Below are 24,392 nucleotides of genomic sequence, written 5' to 3'. Positions count from 1 at the left end.
TCGCATTTTACGTTTCTCAACCATTTATGCTACATTTAAGACCATCATATTTCACGCAGAAAAACTTTATGATACAGTAAAAACAATACTGTAAATTTCATTAAGATCGGTTCAATAGATTTTGCAAAATAAATTTTGCAATCCAGCTTTCGCAAAAAAAATTCATTTTTTAAAAATGTTATAGCACCAAAAATAAAGCAGATAGCAGGTTGAATTTTTTTTGCATATAGAAGTGTACTGTACCTTTCATTTATAATTTGCAACATTAAAATCGATTAACTACCATGGCGTCAGGATATTTTTTAAATAAACATTAATTATTGGTGCTGCGCGCAGGACAGCGGATAGTTTGCTCTGATTGGGCATTCCAATAACCTTTAATAATGATTGATACATTTTAAGTTTTATTACATTTCGATATAAATAAATAAATTTGTTTATTGCAAAATAAAACATATTATACTCTATCCTTTGAAATAACACTTTTTTAGCAAAAACTTTCTTTGTTCATATATTTTAACTTGGAGAATAAAAGTTTATTATTTCTAAACATATGCAATTGTTTAAAAAATATTTCACAAACAATAACAAAATTAGTTTGATTTTTGTGGAATTAAAATATTAAAATACAACAAAATATAGAGTAAGAAAATAATATATTAGATAAAGATTGGAAGAAATTTTGGTGGAAATCAACTTGTGTGAATCGAACACCGCTGTCCTGCGCGTAGCACCAATAATTAATGTTTATTTAAAAAAATTCCTGAAGCCGTGGTGGTTCATCGATTTTAATTTTGCAAATTGCAAATGAAAGGTACAGTACACTTCTATACGTAAAAAAAATTCAACTTGCTATCTACTTTATTTTCAGTCCTGTAACATTTTGAAAAAATGAATTTTTTTTCCGAAAGCCGGATTTCAAAATTTATTTTGCAAAATCTATAGAATCGATCCTAATAAAATTTACAGTATTATTTTACTGTATAATAAAGTTTTTCTGGGTGAAATATGAAGGTCCTAAGTGTAGCATACATGGTTGAAAAACGTAAAATGCGAATAATTGTTTTTGAATGTTTTTTTCGCAATTATTGCTATTTTGCAACAAGGGTGACTACTTTTTAAATTTTTAACCAATTCTATATTATAGGAAATTTAATTATGCAACTTTTTTGTCAGTACATCTTTTCTCGGAAATGAATAATTTTAAAGTTGTAATCATAAAACGAATGAAAAAATCGAATTTTTCCTTCATTTTTTGACATTTTGATTATTTAAACAATGTTCCGGGCCTTTTTGAGAGGGAGGATAACTCAAATATTATTATTTGAGTTATTTTCAAGCAATTTCTGCAAAAAAAATTGAGTCACCTCTCAACGTCCATCTCAAAACAGATGGGCCCTGGACTATAAGTCGTTGTCTAATTCGGCGCTAAAATTGACCAGTTTCTTAAATATGCCTCTATTTTGTGAATTTTTTTTCGTCGTGACCTCTTTAAGCTAACTCGAAATCTCCATAAAACCTTATAAAATTTGTAAAGAAAAACCACCAAAAGAGTTCTTTAAGATACTAATCTGATTCGTTGTCAATTAATAAATTTAAAATTAAGAAATAATCAAAATATTATTTATACTACACCCACGAGCATGATGCACTAAAAGTTTAATAATAATACTATAGATACAAAAACTTAGACAGAAAATAGACATAACAAAAGTGACAAGCCAGCACTTAAGGAAACTCAAAATAAATAGGTACCCTTGTGGGCATTGTGCCCGGCACGAGATTCTCATTTAAGGTATACTAAATAGTCCAATATAGCTCAAGATATATAGCCTTTGGCTCAAGATTTTCCAGCCGAATAATCTCCGCTGTAAGTGACAGCGATTGTACTATGCGCAAAGTTGCCAGATTTTATATAATTTATGAAGATAAAAAGAAATACACACAAAAAATTAACAGGCATTAAAATATTTTAAAAATGAAAAACATGCTTCTGCATAGTCAGGAAGGTAGTGTCATGGCTCTATGGTACTTGATTTTCTTAAATAGCAACACTCTCATTTTGATAACTATTTTGATAGGGTGTGTAAAGTTATACATAACTGCAAAATATCAAATTTTTGTTCCCTACCGTTTACAAGATACTAAAAAATAACAAACTTATGAAAAACAAGTAAATCAAATAATTTAATTTTATTATTTCAATTAAGCAAATGCTCATAATGTTGCCCATTGACTATTTGATATTATTTTAAAATATCCTTAAAATTGGGCAACATTATGAGCATTTGCTTAATTGAAATAATTAAGTCAATTATTTGATTACTTGTTTTTCATAGCTTTGTTATTTTTCGGTAACTTGTAAATGGTAGGGAATAAAAATTTAATATTTTGCAGTTATGTGTAACTTTACACACCCTATCAGAATAGCTATCAAAATGACAGTGTAGCCATTTAAAAAAATTAACGTCATAATATGACGATGACGTCATATCTCTAAATTGGGACACCCTGTGTACATAACTATTGTATGCAAAAAATTGAGATTAAATTAAAATCATAAACAATTAGTATTTGACCTATTGAATTTATTTAAAATTACAGACATAACTTTGTTACTGTTTAGTAGTTTGTAAATGGTAGGGAATAAAATTTAATATTTTGAAATTATCTATAACTTTACACACCCTATCAAAATAGCTGTCAAAATGACAGTGTTATCGTTTAAGGAAATCAACGATGACGTCATATCTCTAAATTGGGACACCCTGTATACATTATTATTGTATGTAAAAAATTTCGATCTGAAATACTAATCGACGGGTCTGAGCATTTTTTTAAAAAACAATTAGTATTTGAGCTATTGAATTTATTCCAAATTACAGACTCACTCTGAATATTGAAGAGATCCTTGATATGGGTGTTGTTATTGATACAACTGTGATCTTTCGTTATGTGATTTAGCATCATCGTCTTCACTATTTACTTAAAACATATTAAGAAACCAGAAATATATTTTTTTTATTTTTTCTAGGAACGCTTGCTACTTTCGGTCCTTCCAGAGCACGTTGCAGTTCAAATGCGACAAGATTTAGACTCCACAGATAGCCAGTTTAAAAAGATTTATATGAGTAGACATGAGAATGTCAGGTAATAACTTTATTTTATATCTCTTTAATATTTAATTTATATTTGTAATATTTAGTAACTATAGGTAATTCAGAAATTTTCGACTTTCCAGTGGAAAATACGTTTAAAATTGATAGAATGACTGTTAAAAAACGTGTTATTAAGTTACCTAGCAAACAAAATTTTTGCATAAAATTTTGGTAAAATTTTATTTGGCTAAGCACCTTCAAGACTCTTATTTGCTTTTGTATGGATAGAATAGAATAGAATAGAAATATGCTTTATTGTCATGAAAAATTTAACAATTTTATAGACAAAGCTTACAAGAATCATAAATAAAAACAATAACAAATACAATTTACTAAAATTATACAAATCGTCAATATAAATAAAACATAATAAAGTCAAAAAAAAAATCAGTAACAATCTATTGCAAAATTTAAAAAAAATTGCAAATTGCGTAATCTACCTTAAGAAATTTAATAAGTGATTTAATAAGTTATGCTGCTGCATATGACACTCAAATATAGATTAAGATTCTACTTATACATAAGAATACTGTAATTTCTTAGTTATTGGTTAAGAAACTCTGCTATTGAATAATATGGTCTTTCAGATAAATAGGCTTTTGTCATTTTACGGAACTTGGGGAAAGATGTTGCAGATTTAAGTTGTAGAGGGAGATGGTTGTATAGTTTTTTTGCAGAATATAATATAGATTTCTTTACTAACTCACTGGACGGGATCGGTAAATAGATGTCAAAAGTAGAATTTCTGGTGGAATAGTCATGTCTAGGTCTTTCTGGAAAGACATGTAGATGTTTACGAATTAAGCAAACAGTTTCTAAAATATATAAAGAAGGTAATGTTAGAATTCTGTGATCTTTAAAGTAGCTTCTGCAATGTGTTGTTCTTCTGAGGCCAAACAGATATCTGATTGCTCTTTTTTGCAATTTAAAAATAACATCGGATTGGGCAGCTGTACCAAAACCCCAAAAAGGCAGACCATATCGAAGATGGGACTCGAACAATGAAAAGTATGTTATTTTGGAAGAGGCTAAATCCATTTCCTTCGAGACAGATCTTATTGCAAAGCAAGCTGAGGATAGTTTCTTGCTTAACACATCGATATGAAGGGACCATTTAAGGTTGCTATCTAAAAAAATACCAAGAAACTTTACAGAATCAACGATACTGATCTGGCTGTTATGAAGAGGTAAGGGTTGAAGAGTTCCTTTATAGGGTAATGCGACTGTTTTATCTACGTTAAAAGAGAGTAAATTAGAATCTGACCAGGATTTTATTGTGAGTAGATCAGAAGTTATAGTAGCATGAAGAGTTGCGATATTTGAGTTGCTCCAAGTGATACTGGTATCGTCAGCAAAAAGAAAAACTTTTCCATCGATTTTTAAACTAGTGATGTCATTAATAAAGATAAGGAAAAGTAAAGGACCCAATACTGAACCTTGTGGTACCCCATATACAACATTTCTGAGACTATAGTCTGTATCATTTGCTCTAACCAGTTGTTTCCTATTTTCCAAGTAAGATTGAAACCAGTTCAAAGAAATACCTCGAATTTCATAGAAATCTAGTTTTTTTATCAAAATGTCGTGATTTACACAATCAAACGCTTTGGCATAATCACAAAAAACAGTGGAAGTGTGGAGATTATTGTTTAGTGCTTGATAAACCTCATGTAGTACAGAAAACATGGCATCGGTGGTACATTTATTATTTAAAAAGCCGAACTGATTTTGTGATAAAATCTTGTTATCAACGAGAAAGGACATAAGTCGGGCTTTTATGAGTCTTTCAATAATTTTGGAGAGTACCGGTAGTAATGCAATAGGTCTATAATTGCAGGCAATAGATTTTTCACCACCCTTATGAAGAGGAATAATGATGGCCGTCTTTAGGCACTCTGGAAATTTACCTTTCTCAAAAGAATCATTTATTAGAGAGATGAGGACTCCCAACACATTGTCTGGGAGATTTGAGAAAATTTTTATGGATAGTCCATCGGTACTACAGGAAGATTTGCTTTTGATACTCTTGATTGTTTGGATCAGTTCAGATTTACCAATCGGTCTTATAAAGAATGAATTCGAAACCTTTCCTGAATTAGGGAGATATGAAATGGGATCTTGTTGTGACACAATAGTTGATGTTATATTTTTACTCACATTAACAAAGTATTCATTTAGATTTTCTGGGTCTGGAAGGGAAAATGTTTGAGCTGTGTGAGTTTTACTTCGAAGATCGTTTATTATGGACCAAGTTTCTTTTGCAACACTTTTGGAGCTTCTGAGACGATTTTGATAATACAATTTTTTAGCCGATTTTATAAGTTTTAAATAGATTGCCCTGTACTTGGTGATATATTCAATAACAGAGACGTTGGTAGTAAATTTCTTGATATACAGTAGTGAACGCATGTTTTTGGATGATATGCGGACACCTTTGGTAGTCCAGGGTTTGCGATGTTTTTGCTTAATTGTGATTAAAGGAAATGCTGTATTGAAGATACAGACCAGCTTATTCAAAAAATCACTGAAATTATGATCGACGTCCAAGGAAGGAAAGTGCCACTCAGAGGTTAAGCATAAATTTTGGAATTTACGAAAGTTCCGACCGGAAAAAATCCTGCCTAAACGTCGAGTTTTCGAGGAGGACTTGCTAAAGATGTTAAACTTCGTATAAACCGCTTCATGGTCAGATAGTCCCGCATTAACAGTTGTAGCGCAGACATCAAGGGGTGAGAAATCTGAGACAATATAATCAATTATGGTAGATGAAGTCTTTGAAATCCTTGTAGGAGAATCAATGTGCATTGATAGACCATATGATTCAAATATGTTGACCAGGGATATTTGTGTAGCACAAGCAGCAGCATAATTAATGTTGAAGTCCCCGCATAAAATTTTTCTGCTTTTATGTGGCAGGTCATCTAAAAAATTAAGCAGGTTCTGAAAAAATAGTTCCACGGAAGAGTCAGGTGATCTATAAATGCAAATAATATAAAGATTAAGGTTCTTACTGTAAACTAAGGAAAACTCAAAGAATGCTTCACTTAATAGAAAGTCATATTTTGTTACTAGAGAAAAATCATTATTTGTAGAAAGAATTAGGGTGCCTCCATGAGCTGAACTTGGACGGTCATACCTAGCAATAGTGGAATATTTTTCTACAAAATGTATGGAAACCAGTATGTCTGTTTCTGTATACGACAGGTCTGGAATAATGTCAGGTTTTGCCTCCACCTTGAAATGTAGGATTCTGTGATCAGAAATTTAAACCTCGTTAGAGACGGGCCAGGTCTCTAATATATACATATTTAGTAAGGTTAATAGCATAATATTCAGTATCAAGTTTCTAATTGCAATAAATGTGTCTTTATTACGTACCGTACGATCTAATAACGTCTACTTTCCCCGTTTTTCATGCATTTCTATTTCTGGCCATCATCTTTAATTCTTCAATTGTGGAACAGGTTACAGGTTTCAAACGTCAGACTACAAAAACGTCTCATGCATTTTGTCGGACAGAACTTCCAATTGATTTGTAACCCTTTCATTAAACTCTCTTGCAAAAATCACACTGCTCTTTTTTGCTAACATAATTCCTGTCATTTGAAACGTTATACGTGTCGTACTCATTAAAACGCTCAATATATTTGTCGGACAATTTTTTTTCATATGTTATATAAAGTTTGATGTTGAATAGACATAAAAACAACCTGCTAGTTTTCACAATCATAAACTTGTCAGGATGACACGTTTCACAAATTAAATTCACTTTCCACAATTAAAACTTCCCCTGTTCCAGTGTTCCCAAATATATAAAAGTTTGTCCGACTAGACATCGTTAAGCCATTAACAAATTTTTAGCTTGCTGCTAATCAACTTTTTTTGGTACGCGGGATCCAGGGCTATATGTTTGAACCAGAGCATTTGCTTCCGTTTAATGTACTTACTAATATTCTGGGCTAATTAGCAAAATTCATGGAAAAGTTATTTACCAGCAACTTTATTGCTGGAATCGAATTATAAGATCCTATATATTAATAATATAGGTATGCAAAGTCCGCAGATAGAGTGCTACCTTTCTTATAAACAAAATGGCGTCGACAAATCGTATTTTTTTCAATTATTGCTTTATAACTTCGAAGATTTTAACTTTACAACAAAAACACTCAAATAAAAATTCACCGCAATTAAATTCTGCATAGAGATATGTTTTTCACGATTTGCTTCGACAAAAGTTTTCCTCGGAAAATGCGGGTTTTCCTAACAAAAGCTCTAATTTCCAAATATAGTTTTAGGTAAGTAATTATTAATCAATAATTAAATAACTTAGTGACATCAAATCTTTCTTGGTATAGATTGTAATTCCAGAATCCGGTGAAAATTGAACGAATATTTTAGCAACAATTCAATTGTTAATTAACAATTTACGATGGCAATAATTACCAAAATAATCATGATACATTGATCAAACTTTTTAAGATTATAAAGTTGAGATGCTTATTTAGTATTTTATCGAAAAAATATACATTTTTCTTTTTTTTGCATAATCTTTAAATTAAAAAAAAATAGTTATAATACTCTGGTCTAATTAGTAAAGTACAAAGAAAGGTTATTTACCAGCAATTTTATTGCTGGAATCAAATTATAAGATCCTATTTATTATTAATATAGGTATGCAAAGTCCGCAGATAGTGTGCTACTTTTTTATAAACAAAATGGCGCCGACAAATCGTAGTTTTTTTAATTATTGCTCTATAACTCCGAAGATTTTAACTTTACACCAAAAACACTCAAATAAAAATTCACCCCAATTTAATTCTACATAGAGGCATATTTTTCCCGATTTGCTCCGACGAAAATTTTTCTCGGAAAATGTGGGTTTTCCCAACAAAATCTCGAATTTTCAAATAATTTTTTTGGGCCAGTAATTATTTTTCAATAATTATATAGCTTGGTGAAATAAAAGCTTTCTTGGCATAGATTATAAATTCAGAAGCCGGTGAAAACGAAACGAATATTTTAGCAACAATTCAATTGTTAATTAACAATTTACAGTCGCAGTAACAACCAAAATAATCATGAGACATTGATCAAACTTAGAAAGATTATAAAGGTGTGATGCCTATTTAATATTTTTTCGACAAAATATAATTTTTTCATTTTTTTGTATAATCTTTAAATGTTAAAAAAAATGGTTATAAACAAATTAACATTTCGCAGAAATTGTTTATTATATTCTAGTTTTAAAAGATACTTAAAATGCGTATTTCATAGGTTTTGAAAATGAATGCATTAAAAAATTTTTCCAACCATTTGCAAAAAAGTTATGAAACAGCAAAGTTAATATACGTTTTCTCCGTTGTTTATAATTTGTTTTAATTGTTTCAAAGCTTAAAAGTGAGTCTATGGTACAATCTAATTACTTACAAAGAATGTCAAAAATTAGTGCAATTGTTATATTTTAATCAAAGATTAAATATACTTTTTTTGTAATTTTTAGCGCAAAACTAGGCCTGATACAGAGTCGGAGCTAAAATGTTCACTGGAAGCGACTGACACGCAACACATACATTATTTATTAAAAGTGTACGTCGCGCGGCCGATCGTCGCTCCGAGTGAAAATTTTAGCTACAGTACTCTATTACTCTACTTTCCCGCGTGTAAATTACAAACAAATATATTTATAACCTTTAATTAAAATATAACCATTAAACTGATAATCGTTATTTTTTTGTAAATAATTAGCTTGTACTTTAAACTCACTTCTACGCTTTGAAATAATTAAAAAAAAAATTATAAACACCGTGGTAATCGTATGTTTACTTAGCTGTTTTTAACCCTCTCTTGCAAATGGTTGCAAAAAAGTTTTAAAGCATTCATTTTCAAGATATTTGAAATGCGCATTTTAGCTATTTTTAAAATTATAATAAAATATAAACTTTTTGAGAAACATTAATTTGTTTATAACTATTTTTTTTAAACATTTAAAGATTATGCAAAAAATAAAAAAATTATATTTTGTCAACAAAATATTAAATAGGCGTCTCATCTTTATAATATTTCAAAGTTTGATCAGTGTATCATAATTAATTTTTACTATTGCGACCGTAAATTATTAATTAACAGTTAAATTGTTGCTAAAATATTCGTTTAATTTTTACCAGCTTCTGGAACTATAATCTAAACCAAGAAGAGTTTTAAGTCACCAAATTATTTAATTATTAGTAGATAATTACTTATCTAAAACTTTATTTGAAAATTAAAGATTTTGTTGGGAAAACCCGCATTTTCCGAGGAAAATTTTCATCGGAGCAGATCGGGAAAAACACGCCTCTATGCAGAATTTAATCACGGTGAATTTTTATTTGAGTGTTTTTGTTGTAAAGTTAAAATCTTCGGAGTTATAGAGCAATAATTGAAAAAAACACGATTTTCGGGCGCCAATTTGTTTCTAAAAAAAGTAGCACACTATCTGAGGACTTTGCATACCTATATTATTAATATATAGGATCTTATAATTCGATTCCAGCAATAAAAATGCTGGTAAATAACTTTTTCCAAAAATGGCCTATTCTCCGATAATCAGCCCAGACTATAAATAGGTTTCTGCTTTGACATTTCTCTGATATATCCATTTGTGACAGTATAAGAATCCTGTCACTTTTTTCCGCATTTTTTTCAAGTGTTTCATTTTGATTGCGTTGGTTTTTCATTCATGTGTTTTCTGAACTGCCTTTTTTTCGATTTTGATCTTGACTTTCATTTTTACATCTTAATGTTCTAATTCGTTTAGATTTATTTTCTCTATTTGTTGTTTCCACTTTTCATTTTTCATTTTCAGTTACGATGCTTCTCAGATATTTTTACGTTGTTATTCTTCATAATGTTGTTCCATTAGGTCTTCCTTTTGATGAACCATCATCAGCTTTGTTTTATTGATATTCACTTCCATTTTAATTTTTGCTATTTCTTCAGTCGACTAATTCGTTTGTCCTTGCATTTTATTTTTATTTTTTGCTAGCAGTATAATATGACCTGCATAAAGCAACCTGCAATTTTACTGGTTGCAAGTTCCTGTATCCAATTATTGTGTTTAGGTTTTCTTCTTTAGCTTTGAGGTTCTTTATAAAACGGTCCATTATTGTAACGAAAAATAGTGGACTTAACTATCTCCCTGCTTTTTTTCTTTGTTTATTTTGAATTCATTGGATCTCTGCCCTCCCACTTGCTCTATTCTTTTTAATGTCTTGTATCTACCTACTATCTATGATTCTGATTAATAATTCAAGTGATTTAGGTATTTCTAGTTGTTCCAGATATTTCAATCTTTTTCTGTCAATCTAAATAAAGCTGCCTTTAAAGTAAATAAATATCAAATGCAGTTTTCTCCTTCTTCTATTTTTCTTGCTATTATATTTCTTAAAATATTAATATGTGTTATTATTTATCTGCCTCTGTGGCCTAAATGCTGACTGTTCTTCTTCCAGTTTTGGTTCCACGTACTCTCTTAGTTTTTCCTATGCAGTCCTGTAGTCGTTGCATTGTTTCTTTTTCTCCTTTTTTATGTATTGGTTCGATTAAATTATTTGTCATCACTCGGATATTTTGTGATTTTTAAGCGTCTTTTCATATAATTTATAATTTCTACTTATAAAGCCACTCACTAGATTTTATTTCACTTTATTGGTTTTATAATTAATTCGCACACATTTTAACTACCTTAAGATATAAAAAGGCAGTATTTGAAAATAAAAATATACAAATAATATGTATGTAATTCGTACGGCCGGTTATACAATTTCCTTTAAGTAATTTTTTTTTGAAAATTTTTATATGTATCTGTTTTAAATACATTGGCATTCATATTTAAGGTTAGAAGAGAAATATAATTTAATATAATTTAAATAAACATTTTACAAACAACAGTAAAGCACTAATTTTGATAATATTATTAATCATGTTTTCAAAATACAGTCCAACCCGTTAATTGGAATAGCCTTCGTGCCAAGTAAAAGTATTCCTGTAACCAGGATATTCTAATAACTGATCATTGATGGCTAGTAGAAATAAGTGTACCTACTGAATATACCTACAAAATAATAGTACATACTATATATGTGCCTACGTTTACATAAATATGTTTATATGGTTTTACGTCTTTTTATGTCAATAATACAGCAGTGTAATTTTTTATTAAAAAACCAAATTACATTTTCTGTGCTTGCATCCACTAATAAGCATGAAATATGTGCAATATGTAGATATTGTATATTTATATTCTCTTATTTAAAATGGATACGCCAGAATTACTTCTTCTGGAAAAATCTCTAAGTTATACAAATTAGAAAACTTTAAATTGAACTGACCCTCCAGAAAGCTTCTTATAATATTATAAATGCTTAGGAATTGACGAATTGGGTGGAATATCTACAAAATCGAAAAAATTTCATATTTTGTCTTAGCTTTCGCTTTAATATTGAGCTGGTTGGTTTTGTCGTTTTGCTCTAAATCTTCAGTATCTTCGAAAACTAATAAATTATCGTCAAAATAAACAAATGCTAAAAATTTTCGTCCTTTATTTTGTCGAGTTCTGTGTTTTAAGACGAATTGGAAGGCAAAAAATAAATTGTTACCTTATTTAAACTCACGCCAGGTTTATAGACAGGGCTGTTATCAACAACTCACATAACGTTTCTATTCTTGTCTGCCATTTTCTTGTCGAAGTCAATAAGCCATTAACCAATAAAATTTATAACTGCAACGATGTGGGTAGCAATAGAAATTTTTAGACAAATAAAAAGTATTTTATGGCCTGTTGTATATTTCGAACAATGGTCGAATTGGTGCGTAATAAAGCATTTATTACCTGCAAAATCTAATAAAGACATAATTTTAATATTTTTGAAAATTATGCATAAAAAGTTCTTCGCCTATTTGGAAAATATTCTATTTAGCGGCATTATTTCATTAAAACGTATTTCTATAAGCGGATAAATTTGTTAAGCAGTAAATGGGAATGTTCAGGGAATTAAAATTTATATTCCTTAAACCAGGATATTCTTATAACCGGTACTCTAATAAGCGGGTTCGACTGTAATTCGTTATGTACATAAAAATATTATCAATTATTATAGCATACACACTTCTTAATTTAGTATACAACTTATAGGTGACCATACTGAAATCCTCATAGATACATAACATGAAGATACATAAATATCCGAAGATATAATATATTCACCTCGTTTGTTTTATGTCTGTGCTGTCCCATAGAGTTTTGTGGAAATTTACCTCACATCAAATAATAGGCTTTTCTTTTCTTTATTACCCACCATCTGATTACCGTGTTACCTTCTTCTGGCGAAGGGTTAAATTAGTTACTAGGAAAGTTAGTAGAGGCAATTATAATTTGCCTTTTACGAAATTTGATCAACATTTCCACCTCCGTGATTGCAAGATATTTAGTGAGGAACTTTAAAGCATTGAGTAAATTTAATTAAATTGGGTAATCAAAAAAAAGAGGCTTAGTCACAATCATCTTAACGTATTATTGAAGTGAACGACGAGCTTAGAGCATTACAATAATTTTTTGCTCGTCCAGGAGCTGGAGGGAGCAGGATACTGGAGGTATTATTATTTCTCTATTATATTATATTTAAACTTTCAAGTGCATATACTTATATAATGGTGAAAGCACATATATATATATATATATATATATATATATATATATATATATATATATATATATATATATATATATATATATAATATAATATATATGTATAATGGTGCAAAAATGTAGGCAATGGTGAGCACAATATGCACTTAATTAGGCCAAGAGTTTATATATAAATTATTTATGTTGCAGTACCTTCTTATCCTGGTAGAACTAGTTTTAAAGGCTAAGTGAATTTCATTTAGTGGCAAACACCTAATACGACTTTTGGTAATTTTTTTAAGGACTTTATGATCTTTTTGGATCCCCTGTAATCCTTGCAAATCTACCTCTATTTGGTATTCTGATAATAGCATTTACCCCAACACTACTTTTAGATGCAGAACTTGACCTACGCTGCGTTTGGCAATAGTGTTACATACTTGAGATTTTTCAGCTGATCATATTATTATTATTATTTAAAGCCTTTTCGGAGCTACGATCCAGGGAGGGAATCAATATTATCCTAGGTGTTTGTCGGTTCCCCAATTTAGAGTAACGATGTCATTTCTCTGTGAATATGAGAATCTGGAAATCTGCGTGTGCTGGGTTATTCAGACCGTTAGAAAAAATAATCCAAAAAGTCATAATGTAAGCAATGTTACGGTCTTAACCTGAATCTTAATTCAAATCAGTACGGAGGAATATAAATAGCAAAACTATATTTTATGGTCAAACGTCACTAAAGTCATCCATTACTGTACTCATTTGCCCTCATTTGCGGCAGTAAAGTAACACTTTATTGTACTGAAAGAAGAATTTTATTTTACCTGCCGCGATTAATCGGAATTAAATGTAAGTGGTCGATGGCCATAATCGATTATTTATTTGAGTTAACTTACAATTTATTTACTTTAATTATTAAAAATATAGTACAAAATTTACGACATTGTTAATAGGTCTGGATCCCGCGTATGAAAAAAAGTTGATTAATAGCAAGCTGAAAATTTGTTATTAGCTTAAGGGTGTCTAGTCGGATAAACTTTGATATATGGGAACACTGGAACAGGGGCAGTTTTAGTTATGGAACAGGTTAAAAATTTTGAACGGTCACACCACGAAAACGGCACATTTATTTTGTCCGACAGAACAGACTTAAACTCTCCGAACAGAGATTAAACTCTCATGCAAAAATCAGACTGCTATTTATCACCTGTCATAATTCCTGTCATTTGACACATTCTACATGTTCCACTCATTAAAACGCCCATTTGGTGATAAATAGCAGTTTGATTTTTGCGAGAGTTGAATGAGAGTTTAATCTCTGTTCGAAGAGTTTAAGTCTGTTCTGTCGGACAAAATACATGTGCCGTTTTCGTGGTCTGACCGTTCCAAGTTTTTAACCTGTTCCACAATTAAAACTTCCCCTGTTCCAGTATTCCCATATATCAAAGTTTGTCCGACTAGACATCCTTAAGCTATTAACAAATTTTCAGCTTGCTATTAATCAACTTTTTTTTCATACGCGGGATCCAGACCTATAATTAAATTGATGTCGAAAAGTGAAATTCTGTAGGTAGTATTTTGTAATTATATTCATATACAATAAATCAACCCATTACCGATTTCGAATTATTTAATATTGATAACAATCGATTAAAAATCGAAAGCGGTTATCATGCAGAAGTCATCTATCATCATCGTCATGAAATTTTTATTACGTCTAAAATTTAAAAAATTCTTAAATTGTAAATTGTAAGTAAGTATTAAAAGGACCCCGCACAAACCTTATGAAAAATAGGTCCCAGTGGATTTCGTTCATACTTTGGGAAAATACACATTGAAGCATCCTGATAAAAAGTTCTCGTGGGCACAACTCAATCGTATGAAGTATTTTCAAGATATAGAGATCCAAACTCGGAAAATCATAAGATTTACGGGACATTCCAATTCCCGGAGTTACTGGTTATTTGGCAACATGTAGAAGTTTGGATCAAGGAAAAGTACTAGTAGTCTATCATTTTTTCCTGGCTATCCAATGGCGACCTTTACTTTGACCTTGACCTTCAACGGACGTCATCTTCTAGAGTTTCGAGGGTTTTCGGCATTCAATTGCTACAAACAGATTACTCATGGGTTTTTGGGATCGCTAAACACGAATATGCCATCAGAATTGCCCTCCAGATGATGTGGTGGCCAGGGCCTCTACAAGGGACGTCATCAGTTAGAGTTTCGATGGTTTTCGGCATTTAATTGATGCAAATGAATTACTGGATGGTTTTTTGAGGTCGCTATACACGAATATGCCACCAGAACCGACTCCCGGAGCACCTGATTTCCAAGTTCAATGAAAGGGGCTCCTGGAGTTTCGAGGGTCTTTGGTACCATATTAATGCAAACGAATTAGTTATAGATTTTTGGGGTTGTTGAATACGAATGCGTAATCAGCACAGACACAGGAGCACCTGGTGCCTAAGACAGGTTATCTTCTGGAGTTTCGGAGGAATCAAATGGATTACTCTTAGGTTTTTGGGGTTGCTGAACATGCATACACTATCAGATCCGACCCACGAATCACATAGTGCCTACGGCACAATGTGATCATGTATTCGTGTTCAGCAACCCCACAAACCTATAACTAATCCGTTTGCATTAATGTAGTACCAAAGACCCTGGAAACTTCAGGAGCCCCTTTCATTGACCTTGGAAACCAGGTGCTCCGAGAGTCGGTTCTGGTGGCATATTCGTGTTTAGAGACCTTAAAAACCCTCCAGTAATTCATTTGCATCAATTAAATGCCGAAAACCATCGAAACTCTAGAAGATGACGTTCCTTGCAGTTCATCCGGAGGGTAATTCTAATGGCATATGCGTGTTTTCCGATCCCAAAAATCCATGAGTAATCTGTTTATATCAATTTAATGCCTAAAATCCTCGAAACTCTAGAAGATTACGTCCGTTGAAGGTCAAAGTCAAAGTAAAGGTCGCCATTGGATAGCCAGGAAAAAATCATAGACTACTAGTACTTTTCCTTGATCCAAACTTCTACATGTTGCCAAATAACCAGTAAGTCCGGGAATTGGAATACCCCATAAATCTTATGATTTTCCGAGTTTGGACCTCTATATCTTGAAAATCCTTCATACGATTGAGTTGTGCCCACGAGAACTTTTTATCAGGATGCTTCAAAGGGTATTTTCCCAAAGTATGAACGAAATCCACTGGGACCTATTTTCCATAAGGTTAGTGCGGTGTCCTTTACTTAAAAATATTAAATAGTAAATCAATAGTAAGTAAGTATTAAAACTTACTTAAAAATATCAAATTGTTGACAATAAAATTTTGTATGCACCACGTCAATAAAGACTCTTTATCGAACTCGTGTATTATTCGCCTCGCTCTCTACGCTCGCTCTGCTCAAAATATTAGACTGGTTCGATAAAGAGTAACTTTACTGACTTGGTACATAAATAACTATCATTTATATTTATAAATTAGAAGTGAACAATATTTTACCTACTACAGTCTGTTCCAACGAAAATTTGACACCCCTAGAAACTCAGAAACCAAGAGCTTCTTCAAAATTAAAAAATAAAACACGTTAATTTATAAAGGGAGCGGGACGAATTTTCATGCAAAATTCATGCTTTCCAATGTAACCCCCTGCTGCCCCTCATCAACTTTTTTTTAAATATTAAGTGTGGTCGATTGGCACATCATTTTTTAAAATGTAATTTTTTTTCTACACGATGCTATATATGTTTTTAATTTACGCAATAAGTTTAAAGATAATTTTGGACTTAACAAATGAGTGGCCGTTTGCCAAAAGCTGATATGTCCACTTTCGATATTTTTCAGAAGAGCAAATTCAAATGTCTACGATGTCCATAAAATCACAGTTTTAGAAATGTCATATTTGGTTTTGAGTTTAATATTTATGCAGCTATTTATGTGAGTTGACATATAAGAAAAAAACTGTAATTTTATGGCCGTCGTGGAACTTTGAATTTGCTCTCCTGAATAGAACCAAAAATGGACATATCTGCTTTTGGCAAACGACCAATGAAATGTATTATAAACTAGTTAAATCCAAAATTTTCCTTAAATTTATTCCGCAATTTAAAAAAAAGAATGTGTGTGTTTTGTACGCACGTAAGAAGTTATACTTCTATTATATGATTTCAACGAAATTAATATACTTTATGCAGTTTATTTATATTTAATTTAACTATTAAATTAATTTTAATACTTACCACTTTCCAAAAAATTTTATTAACACAATACCAAACATTAAAAAAATAAAAGAATAAAACACACATAAACACATTAAAAAATGCCACAAAGAAATGATTTCTGAACAATAATAGTATTATTGTATTATTATATTACTATTATTAACAATAATATTGTTTTCTAAAAAAAATTATATAATAATATAGTTACAATCATAAAATGTATAAAAAAAATAAAAAAAAAATAGTAACTTGCATTGGGGATTGAACCCGCTTCCCGTCGATCTCGCCGATCAAAAATCGAAGTTCTTTCCCATTGCGCCATCTTCGCGTTTCTGTCATGTGGGAATAAACACCAACTGAACGTTTACACCATAAACTTTTTGACAGTTATATTTATTACTTATATGAATTTAATCAAATTAGTTTGATTTTTGTGGAATTAAAGGAATATTTTGTGGAATAACAATATATTAAGTAAACATTGGTAGAAATTTTGATAGTAATCAAATTATGTAAATCATATAAGTAATTGTTAATCTTTAATATGTAAATGTTACTTACGTGCCCTGTCAGACCTTAGAAGATAGATATTTTTTCTTTAACATGGTTACTATTTTAAAAAGTGTGCTAAAATACTCTTTTTTTCTAGCATATTGTATGCAGATATCGTTGGTTTTACTGCTATTTCATCTACTTATTCTGCTCAGGAACTAGTTAAAATGCTTAACGAGCTCTTTGCAAGGTTCGACAAACTGTCTGAGGTAAGTACTAAAATTATCAAGAGTTATGATAAGACAATATGTCATAAAAATTAATGTATTTGGATTAGTTTTTACCACAATGTAAAACAAAACACTTTTCTTAGTTTTGAAATACTTAATTATAATAATAATATCGTATGATATTTTTGTCGGGGAGATCCTTTTTCGGGGGATCGCTCCGATGCCGCTTGCATCTTTAACCGAAACCTACGGCTTTACATGACCTCCTAAGTATCATGACGATAAGGGCGATATACTAAAATACCAATTATCTACAGATAAAGAAAAAGTTTACATGTCTATAACAACTACTGTTTATTGTGACTGCGAATGACGAACCGGTATTCGTAGTTCGCCTCAATATTTTACTAAAAGCCAGTATATATAGGGTGAGTCATGAGGAAGTGTACATACTCCTACCTCGTATAGAGGCCCCTATGGGGAATAACAAATGACCATTAAAAAGTGTCTGCTACCATTGTTTAATAATATACAGGGCGAGTTTCGCATTTTGACAAAAATTTTTATTCGTCATAATTTTTGAACGGTCAGATCGATGTGTTTCTTACAACTGATTTATTCAAACTAGAAAAAAATCAGGTCCGGCTTTAAAAAAATTAGTTCGTTTGGGTCATAGAAAAAATTTCACCCTGTATAAGCTTTTTGAAAACTCTAATATGAATTTTACAAATTAGACAAATAGGTAATCAAAATAACATATTTATTTTTTTCCGCACACGATTGCTTAATTTTTTATAAAAAAATCAAATTTGATTATGAATTAAAAGTTTGGTAAAGTGAACCATAGATTTAACAAAATTAACTTTTATTACCAAAATTAATTTTTTTTTAACAAATATTTAATTTATATTACCACCAATCAACTGATTTATTCAAACAAGAAAAAAATCAGGCCCGGATTTAAAAAATAAGTTCGTTTTGGTCTTAGAAAAAATTTCACCCTGTATACGCTTTTTGAAAACTCTAATATGATTTCTACAAATTAGACAAATAGCCAATTAAAATGGCATATTTATTTTTTCCCCACGCGATTACTTAATTTTTTATAAAAAAAATCAAATTTGACTATGAATAATTAAAAGTTTGGTAAAGTGAACCATAGATTTAAAAAAAAATAACTTTTATTACAAAAATGATTTTTTTTTGAACAAATATTTAATTTATCATCCAATCAACTGATTTATTCAAACTAGAAAAAAAGTCAGGCCCGGATTTTAAAAATTAGTTTTTTTGTTTCTTAGAAAAAATTTCACCTTGTATACGTTTTTTGCAAACTCTAATATGAATTTTACAAATAAGACAAATAGACAATTAAAATGGCGTATTTATTTTTTCCCCACACGATTACTTATTTTTTTATTAAAAAAATCACATTTGACTGTGCATAAAAAGTTTGGCAAAATTTTTGCGTAGATTTAAAAAAATTAACTTTTTTACAAAAATTAATTTACAAAAACAACGTTTTTCTTAAAATTAAAAGTTTTACCATTTTTTTTTTCTATAACACGTCTAGATCTAAAACTTCCCATAACACTTCTTTTGGACTCTATAGTTTAACATAGACGTGATCAAATTGATAAATTTTAAATTTTTCCACCTAATTTTTGCGATTTACAAGTTTGCAACTTTTACAAGAAGAAGACTGAAAGTCTACAACAATTTTCATAGTCTTTACAATGGTAAGAGGTACGTGCTGTAAAAATATCAGAAAAAAAATATTAAAATGGAACAGAGTTGTAGCGAGTTAAACCGAGAGTACATTTTTTTTTCATATTTAGGTTAAAATTCCGATTTTGACAAATTTGATTTTTTAATAAACAATTAAGTAATCGTGTGGGGAAAAAATAAATATGCCATTTTAATTGCCTATTTGTCTTAATTGTAAAATTCATATTAGAGTTTTCAAAAAGCGTATACAGGGTGAAATTTTTTCTAGGACCAAAACGAACTAATTTTTTAAATCCGGATCTGATTTTTCTCTAGTTTGAATAAATCAGTTGATTGGATGGTAACATAAATTACATATTTGTGCAAAAAAAATTAATTTTTGTAATAAAAGTTATTTATTGTCAAATCTATGGTTCACTTTACCAAACTTTTAATTCCTAGTGAAATTTGATTTTTTTATAAAAAATTAAGTAATCGTGTGCGGAAAAAAATAAATATGCCATTTTAATTGCCTACTTGTCTAATTTGTAAAATTCATATTAAAGTTTTCAAAAAGCGTATATAGGGTGAAATTTTTTCTAAGACCCAAACGAACTAATTTTTTTAAAGCCGGACCTGATTTTTTTCTAGTTTGAATAAATTAGTTGATTAGGTGGTAATAGTGTAACGATTGGCCAAAATTAGAGTCACATCGATCTGACCGTTCAAAAATTATGAAGAATACAAATTTCTGTCAAAATGCGAAACTCGCACTGTATATTATTAAACAATGGGAGCAGACACTTTTTAATGGTCATTTGTTATTCCCCATAGGAGCCCCTATACGAGGTAGGAGTATGTACAGTTCCTCATGACTCACCCTGTATAAGCGTATACAGGGTGAGGCATAACTATAGGGACATAGACTAAGGACAGGTTATTTGGACCAAAATATGGCTATTGGGCCAAATATGCCTTAATAAAATGTTGCTGAGAAAAAAGATACAGGGTGTTAAAGTTAATTTTTGTTTTTCGTTTTTTGCTAATAGTTTCCCTGTATATTTATAAATTGCTATCAAAATTGGCACAGAGGCAAAATCTTAGACAAGAAACAGTATTTTATCTATAATTTTACGTTTTGTCATAGAGGGCGCCACGTGGATCATTCCTGATGATCAAATTGAGTCTACACTTTTTCTGATGAAACTTTTTAGTAATTTTTATTAGAAAATATGACGTAAACATCATTTTTACGTAAAATTGGTACTCTTGTTTAAACATGATAATTTCAACCGTTTCCGATAAAAACGCAGTCGAACTGCTTAGAGTCTTAAAAAACGATTTCAAATATTATTTCATTTATGAAAAGTATGCTTTGGACTGTCAGATAATTGTTGTTGGTAAATGTCATTTGTTCAGAGTAAATTATTTTTGATGTGACAGTGTAGTGTAGTGTTGCATTTTTTAAAAGTAATCATTACTTTTTTGATTGAAATGCCTCGTCACAATCATTTCAGTTGCAACTTTGTTTATTAGTTTGGTATTTGATATCCCCTTCTAAGTTCCTGAAATCTTCAATTGCGTTTTTATCAAAAACGGTTGAAATTATCATGTTTAAACAAGAGTACCAATTTTACGTAAAAATGATGTTTACGTTATATTTTCTAATAAAAATTACTAAAAAGTTTCATCAGAAAAAGTTTAGACTCAATTTGCTCATCAGGAATGATTCACGTGGCGCCCTCTATGACAAAACGTAAAATTGTAGATAAAATACTATTTCTTGTCTAAGATTATGCTTCTTTGCCAATTTTGATAGCAATTTATAAATATACAGGGAAACTATTAGCAAAAAACGAAAAACAAAAATTAACTTTAACACCCTGTATCTTTTTTCTCAGCAACATTTCATTAAGGCATATTTGGCCCAATAGCCATATTTTGGTCCAAATAACCTGTCCTTAGTCTATGTCCCTATAGTTATGACTCACCCTGTATATTGTGGATTTATAACGTCCTGTGACCTTATAAATCGACATTGTCCGATGCCTAAGCGCCAGTTCCCTCGGTTGTTCCAATCCTCATCGGATAATCCTCTTTCGCTCATAGATCTTCGTATACCACCAATACAAAATTTTTTCGGTCTTCCTCTTTTTCGTTTTTTTCTTGGTACCCTTCTCATGGTATCGTCTTTTTAGGGAGTCTTTCCTCGCTCATCCTTTGAATGTGCCCGTACCAGATTAATTGTTTTTCCTCTATGCAGTCAGTAATTGTTTTTGTTACACCCATGCTCTCTCTTATTATTTCAATTCGGATCCTCTCCAACTTTGATGTTCTGTTTGATCGTCGTAGTGCGTTCATCTCCGTAGCCTCTAGTTTTCTCTTTTGATATTCTTTAATCCTCCACGTTTCAGAACCGTACATCAATGTGCTTTTTATCAACGTTTCCTATGTCTTTACTCCACAATATTCCATTTACCGACTTGATTATTTTTCTGGCTTTATTTATTCTGTTTGAAATGTCATCATTATCTGTTCCTTCTTTGTTGAACGGTACTCCTAAGTATTTATAACCTCCCCATATTCTTATTGTTTCGTTATTCTCCATAATCAAACTGGTTGTTTCTTCTTCTTCTTCTTTAAGTACCGTGCCCAAATTTAGGCGTGGGTAGCTTCCATAACAATTTGCCGATATCGTTCTCGATCTTGTGCGGCATGTAACAATTGATCTGCTGAAAAGCCAGTCCATTGACGAAGGTTTCGGAGCCATGAATATTTCGTTCGACCAATTCCTCTTTTTCCGTCGATCTTTCCGTTGAGTATTAACTGCAGCATACTGTATCTGCTACCTCTCATTATATGTCCCAGGTATTCAAGTTTTCTCTTTTTTATCATCTTCATTAAGTCACCTTCGCCTTGGCCTACTCTGTTTACAGTCTACTGTTGTTTCTTCACCAATACATAAATATTGTTTTGTCCATATTCATATGTAGACCCCATTTTTCACATCTCTCCTTTAATTTTCGCGCCATATATATTCCAAGTCTTTCTTATCATTTGCACAAATTACTTGGTCGTCTGCGAACTAAATCAGCGATTTTGCTATATATATTTTAAAGTTGGGGAAATGCAACAACACTGGCGTAAACCTTTGTTCACCTTGAACGGTTCTGATAGTTTCTTTCCCATCTTTATGGCAGATGTAATATTTTTGTAAGTATTTGGGACAGCTGTTATAAGTGTATGATTGATATTGGTGTTTTAAAGTACTTCCCATAGTTTACTTATCGGGACTGTTGTAACGAATTCAGTTCTAGTTGGTGTTCTTTTTTATCTGTCGTGGAATATAGTAGAATTTTAAACGTACAAGATTTTCAAAATTATTATTTTCCTATGTTCTTCTTTAAACATGTTTTAATTTCTTCTAGAAATATAGCCAATTACGGATAAAAATTCTCGGAGACTGTTATTATTGCATCAGTGGAGCACCTAAGGAAAGTCCTGATCATGCCGTTCTTTCTGTCCATATGGGTCTATCAATGGTGAAGGCCATTAAGTAAGTAATATTGTTTCAATAATTTAGTATTAATCAACGTCACGTTGCAGAAAATTGCGCGGGGGGGGGGGGGGTGTAGTGATAGTAGTAATATCGTCCTGCCGAAGGATATTGACATGCACAGACAGAACAAGTATGTTAAGCGTGACAAGTACCTACAGGACTGTGTCTGCAGAAGCATTGTGGATCATCACCGGCTCCGTATCTTTTCACATCTGGGCATGTTTATTTTATCGTATTCGTGATAACAGTTTATCTGAGAGTATGTAAGAACATCTAACATTTGGTTCGACAATAAAACCAGTTGGCTCTAATGTCACATCCTATGTGAAAAAATAGGACCAAAATCAGTGCTGTTCGGAAGTTCGTAAATGCTCGTATAGTTCGATCGAAATTTCGTAGATGACAGTATTGTGAATGTTATGTTTTATATAATTGTTAGTTAAGTTTGTAGTGTGTTTTTGATAAAGTTGAAAAAATTAACAATCAAAGAAATATTAGACTTCCGAAATAAATACAGTTTCAATTTAAGTCGCAGTTTCAACACTATTTCTTAGGTTATACAACATACTTGCACCGTCGATAAGTTTAAAAAATGTGTTTAATTAGATCAGGAAATTAAGCATTTTGCCCCATCTCGAGGGTGGGAATTTTTTTTTACATTTTAACTATGGAAATCGATGGAAAAAGTAATTCTAAGAAAATATTGTTCTATGCGATTTCTTCGTAAAACTGAAATGTTTTGAGTTATTCGCGGTTGAAAGTTTCAGTTTTTCGACGAAAAAATCGATTTTTGAACGGGTTTTTTGAGAATAATTCGAAATATATTGTATTTAACCAAAAAAACTATACAAATGAAAATTCAATATTTTAAAAACACAAACAAAATATTTTTTTTTATAATTTTTCTACGACCAATACAAACGGAGATACGATATGTCAAAGGTTAGCGTTTCTCGTCAATTGCATAATTTTAAATATTCAAAGCCAAATAACGGGAACACTTGGCATTTTTTGAGAAAAACTTACACACTCTTTTTTTAAGTACTCAATTATTAGACCTTAGAAAAACAAAAAAGTTTCTAATTTAAAAATTAAGTGACATATGGTCAAAACAAGGTCGGTACCTACTCTTTTCGACGAAAAAAAAAACAGTGAAAACAGCCCACTAACTACCCTCCTTATTAAAATTGATCTTTACCCTTTAGTAATTAATTTTATATATGTATTATCAATATACCCAAGAAGTTTTACCTATCTAAAAGGCCTAATTTTAGAGAAATTGGAGTTTAAAAATAAATTTATTTTTGGCAATTTTGTATTTTTCACATTTTTCTTCAACATATCTCCTAAATTT

At 30.8% G+C, this 24,392-nt stretch overlaps 1 protein-coding gene across 1 annotated transcript in view; it reads left to right on the top strand.

The window, feature by feature from the left end:
- LOC114331837 (adenylate cyclase type 3) overlaps window positions 1-24,392 on the top strand; it is a 682,543-nt gene that overhangs the window by 445,870 nt on the left and 212,281 nt on the right. The window contains exons 4-6 of the mRNA XM_028281519.2: window positions 3,035-3,150; window positions 17,700-17,811; window positions 22,908-23,035. Of these exons, the coding sequence (XP_028137320.1) occupies window positions 3,035-3,150; window positions 17,700-17,811; window positions 22,908-23,035 (356 nt within the window). The remainder of the gene's footprint in view (window positions 1-3,034; window positions 3,151-17,699; window positions 17,812-22,907; window positions 23,036-24,392) is intronic.

Source organism: Diabrotica virgifera, chromosome 4 (genome assembly GCF_917563875.1).
Source record: "Diabrotica virgifera virgifera chromosome 4, PGI_DIABVI_V3a".
Taxonomy (NCBI): Eukaryota; Metazoa; Arthropoda; class Insecta; order Coleoptera; family Chrysomelidae; genus Diabrotica; species Diabrotica virgifera.
The sequence above is the reverse complement of the archived record's forward strand: the minus strand, read 5'-3'. Positions and strand labels throughout refer to the sequence as shown.